Source organism: Nematolebias whitei, chromosome 1, assembly GCF_014905685.2.
Source record: "Nematolebias whitei isolate Nwh7 chromosome 1, NemWhi1, whole genome shotgun sequence".
NCBI lineage: Eukaryota > Metazoa > Chordata > Actinopteri > Cyprinodontiformes > Rivulidae > Nematolebias > Nematolebias whitei.
In genome coordinates, this window is record NC_056498.1 from 29,834,082 (window position 1) to 29,839,050 (window position 4,969).

General features: G+C 42.1%; 1 protein-coding gene across 1 annotated transcript in view; it reads left to right on the forward strand.

Annotated features, from left to right (window-relative positions):
* slc16a13 (solute carrier family 16 member 13) overlaps nucleotides 1–4,969 on the forward strand; it is an 8,920-nt gene continuing 3,951 nt past the window's right edge. Inside the window, exons 1-3 of the mRNA XM_037674287.1 lie at nucleotides 1–229; nucleotides 1,683–1,826; nucleotides 3,397–3,653. Of these exons, the coding sequence (XP_037530215.1) occupies nucleotides 1–229; nucleotides 1,683–1,826; nucleotides 3,397–3,653 (630 nt within the window). The remainder of the gene's footprint in view (nucleotides 230–1,682; nucleotides 1,827–3,396; nucleotides 3,654–4,969) is intronic.

Genomic DNA, 4,969 nt, shown 5'->3' on the forward strand with positions numbered 1-4,969 from the left:
ATGACCAGTTCTAAGCTGAGACCCAGGAGCCGGAGCGATGAAGTCGAAGGTCCGGATGGAGGCTGGGGCTGGGTGCTGGTCGCTGCCATGTTCATCAGCACCAGCCTCGTCTTCGGCCTGATGCGCAGCTTGGGGATCTTCTTCGTGGAGTTCGTCCAGTACTTCGAGGAGAGCGCTCAGGCCATCTCCTGGATCTCGTCCATCGGCCTGGCGGCGCAGCAGTTCTTCAGTGAGTCGCTGGTTTCAAAAGCTTTAAATTTAGAAATGAGGATTGCTGCTAAAAGAGATTCAAAATACTTAAATGAGGGGTCTCAAACTCGACTTACCTGGGGGGCGCTGGAGGTAGAGTCTGGGCGAGGCTGGGACGCATCAAGTATTCCACAAAAAAAAAAAAATTGCAATTAAAAATTACAATGCTGTTATTGCTAATATCACTCAGCCCCCTGTGAATAGCAAGCAGCTATAGGGTACTAACGAGCATTGTTAGGCTGATGGTTCTCCATCATGTGAACAGCTAGTTTTGAATGTCAACAACAAACTGGTTGATCCATTATGAGAAGGTGTTATTTATAAGACTGAGCTGAATACAGCTCCTCGGACTGTTAGTCTTTCAAATGAAAGACGTAACGTTTCTACAATTTACTTTTTTTTTTAACCCATCCAGAGGACCTGACTTTTTTTGATTTTTCTACCTGGATTATTGAGCATGCATCAGGATATGAATAGCTACATTCTATTCAGTTGATTTTACCAGCATACAAAACTTCATTACCGTTTTAGCGTCGTTATAAAAAGTAACATAACGCACAAAAAATATAACTAATGCATCAAACAACAATTGTGTGCATATATCAGACCTTTTTCCACAATTCGGCTTCCATTATATATCCAAAAATAACTGTTTACCTCTACAACGGAGTGAGGAGTACTTGGCCTCGATGTGCGGCCCGGTGGCTATTAATAGCAGAATCCCAATGGAGTTCTGAATTAGCGGCGACAGCAACTCTGTTAAAAACAACGCCTCAGTGACCAATCGCACGGTTGTTTTAAACATGAAACAATGCTGCTACAAGATGACAACACACACGCCATATAATGGAGTTTGCAAATGTAGATTTTGAAGTACATCAATTTGTTTGGGAGACACAGGAACGGAGCACACCACAGCAACAGTGGAGATCGAGGAGGAAGTAAGCGTGACCCGTGGCTTAAAAAAAAAAAAAAAATAGTTTGGGGGCAACACAGGAAGTGGGCCCGCAACAATAAAAGTCATCATATTAAATGCAGGTTACATGAGGAAAAAACGCGCGAGCCGCAGTAACACCAAGCTTTGATTTCAGGTAGGGGGCCACAAAAGATCGGTCTGTGGGCCGCAAATTGGCCCCCGGGCCGCGAGTTTGAGACACCTGGTTTAAATGGAAACAAGGCTGCCAGTTAAACACGTTTTTGTTTGTTGGATTGTTTAAGTGATCATTTATGATTTGACTAAGACTTTTGCTCACTATTCAATCCTCCCAACAAGTATTTCAGAACAATGTGTGTAAATGAACGAGTGAAATGAGTAAAGATGGCTTCAGTGTTTTTTGATGCACATTTTTGACATTCATCCAAAAGTGAAAAATATTTAGAATATAGTCAGGAACTAAAAATGAATGATTTCTGAAAACTTGTTTGTTTTGCAGGTCCACTGGGTGCAGCACTTTGTAACGCATACAACCCCAGGATGGTAGTGATGATAGGCGGCTTCCTTTCCGGGCTCGGCCTCGTTCTTGCCTCCCAGGCCACTTGTCTTGTCCATCTGTACCTCACCATGGGAGCAATCTCAGGTAAAATGGGGATGTGTCGTAAACAAGAGGCAAGTTAATCAAAACCCAAACTTAACCCTCTTGTTACCATTGGGTCAATCGTGGGTCATTTTGACCCAAAGGCAACATGAGAGTTAAATATTTAAACTGGAAGGCATCCAAAAGTAGCACACCATGAGTCAAGACACACAAATGTTAATAGAAACTGCCAAACGGATCAAACGACCTGTCGGACAACAAGGAGGCTTGATGAGAAAGTGACAGCAGATGTGCTGATACAGGCAGAAGTGTGATACCACTAGACTGAGGAACAGCTTCTACCCTGAAGCTGTTGGACTCATGAATATCTAATCGGGATAATCACTGTTAAAAAATACATGTAAAAAAATCACTGTAATGCCTCTTTAATTGGTGATCTGTGACATCTGTGCTGCTGATTATCCATGCTGCTGATTATCTCATGTTGTTGATCACATGCTGCTGATTATCCATGCTGCTGATCTCATGCTGCTGATTATCCTTGCTGCTGCTGATGATTATCCATGCTGCTGATTATCTCATACTGCTGATCTCCTGCTGCTGATTAACCAATGCTGCTGGTCTCATGCTGCTGATTATCCATGCTGCTGATCTCATGCTGCTGCTGCTGATTATCCATGCTGCTGATTATCTCATACTGCTGATCTCCTGCTGCTGATTAACCAATGCTGCTGATCTCATGCTGCTGATTATCCATGCTGCTGATCTCATGCTGTTGATCTCATGCTGCTGATTATCTCATGCAGCTGTATTCATTCATACCCATCTTCTCACCACAGACTCATGTTCGGGCTGCTGTTACGCTATATTGTTTTACATTATTAGTGTTTAGTGTATATCTTAGAGCTTTTAGCATACATTTTAGCATTTGTTTAGCATATTTCTTAGTGAATACTTTAGATCCTTATTTACTGTTTCTTTTTATACTTATATTTTGCTATTTTTGGGTGTAACTGAGACCCTGTGTACATAATTTCATTCCACCTCATGTACCACATGTGATGCAAATGACAATAAAGTTGACTTGAACTTGGTTTGATTACTAGCATCGTTCAGGTGGTATAAGGAGCTGGAAAAGAGGACAACTGAGGAGATCTGCTGTGATCAAACCCAAACTCGTCTGAAAATCCCCAAGTGCCTAAACTCACAATAAAACGGAAAGAACAAAGATTATTAAACAAAACTGATCACTGCTCTGTTAAAAAATGGTTGAGACATTTTTGTTCTTTACGTTTGATGCGTCAACGTTTGTGAAGTTACAGTAAAAATAAATAGGGCACATTTATAAATGGTTGTTTTTTTTCACTTTATCAAGGCTCAAAATAAACTGAAAGACAATTCTTGAAATATTTGTCTGGAGATTATGGGCCGAGTTTGAAGTGTCTCATGGTGACTTCTCTGTTTTATCGACCTCCTCTTAACTGAGTTCAGATGTGTCTTCTGAGGTGAATATTTAAGAAAAACATAACTTTTGCAGTTAATCAGTTAGCTGTGTAACTAGACCAGAGATGTGTCCAACCTTATTGTACCCTTTGCTTCCTCCGACCTCTAGGTTTTGGGTGGGGGCTGGTTTTTACTCCGATGGTGGCCACCGTCATGGCTAACTTCACCCGTCGGCGTGCTCTGGCTTTAGGACTGGGCTTCTCCAGCATCGGCCTGTCTTCCTTCGCCTTTAACCCCCTCTTCCAGCTATTGGTGGAGACGTATGCCTGGCGAGGGGCCCTGCTCATTCTGGGGGGCCTCAGCTTCAACATTGTGGCCTGCGGAGCCCTCATCCGCCCAGAGAGCCATCCTAAAGCTCAAGCAAAGGTGCAACAGCATATAGAGCATGGATGAGTGTATGAGGGTTGGGTAGCAGGGTTGTCTCATCAACACAAGTATGATGGATAGAGTGTCTATGTCTGCTATTGCTTTTTTTAAACTGAGGCCATGAGGTTCAGTTTCACAGCCATATTTTATTTTTGTAACCAGAGTCTGAGCACTAAGGATGTTTGAGCTTTAAGCCCCACCCTCACACACAGTCATGGTGTCACGTGACTTTTCTTTTAAGCACGAAATCTAATTACAGCTGAAGGTGTTAGAAAAAGAAATGTTTGAACCGAACAGTAATGTAAGAACCCAACTCAATGAGTCAACACCTTTAAAAAACTTGGTTGTACAGTAGTCCTCAATACTTCGTGGTTCGACTTTCGAGGACTCACTGTTTAGAAAGTTTTCAACGCAAGATTGTACACGACACACGATTGGCAATAGGGAAAGGCAGACCCCACTTTGCCCCCTCCTTTCTCTTTCTGAGGCAGTCTGTCACAGCAGAGCCAATGGGGAAAGACGGACCTCACTCCCCGCCCCCTTCCTTTCTCCTTTTCTGCTATGACAGACAGCCTCAGAAAGAGAAAGGAGGGGGTAGGATCTGTCTTTCCCTATTGCTACTGTTCAGAGAGCAGGGATGAACAGATCAGTTCAGATCAGTAAAAAAAAAAAAAAAACAGTGGCTGAGTGCGGCTCACTCAGGTGACAGACCCCCGCCCCCTCCTTTCTCTTTCCAAGGCTATCTATGACAGCAGAGAAAGAGAAGTAGGGGGCAGGGTAGGGTCTGTCTTTCCCCATCGTGTCCCAGAGAGACATAACAGGTGGGCGAGCAACAGACAGCTTCAGAAAAAGTGGAAATTTATCTAGAAATACTAAAATAAATATAACTTCCATACTTTGCGGATTTTTGCTTATCGCTGGGGTGTCTGGAACGTAACCCCTGCGATAAGTGAAAGTCTACTGTATTTATAGTTTTATAATAAATTCTGTTTTGTTTTCTCAGAGGGGGCAGAACTTAACTAGTAATGGAACCAGGCTAAGGGGGTGTAGTCTCAAATCTGCTTCAACTTTTGTGTTCCTGTCCAATGTCTAATATTTTAACAGTACAATCATAGGTTGTCACAATACAAAAATGCAAACTTTGATACATTAAACATAATCAATACTCGACATTATTTAAAATTTGACACTTAAGTATAATTTTTGGACACTTTAGAGTATTTCTTTGGCGCAAAATGTCACAAAAAATGTTTAAAGAATTGCTCAAGCAGAGATATGTATGTGTATGTGTATGTGTATATATATATATATATATA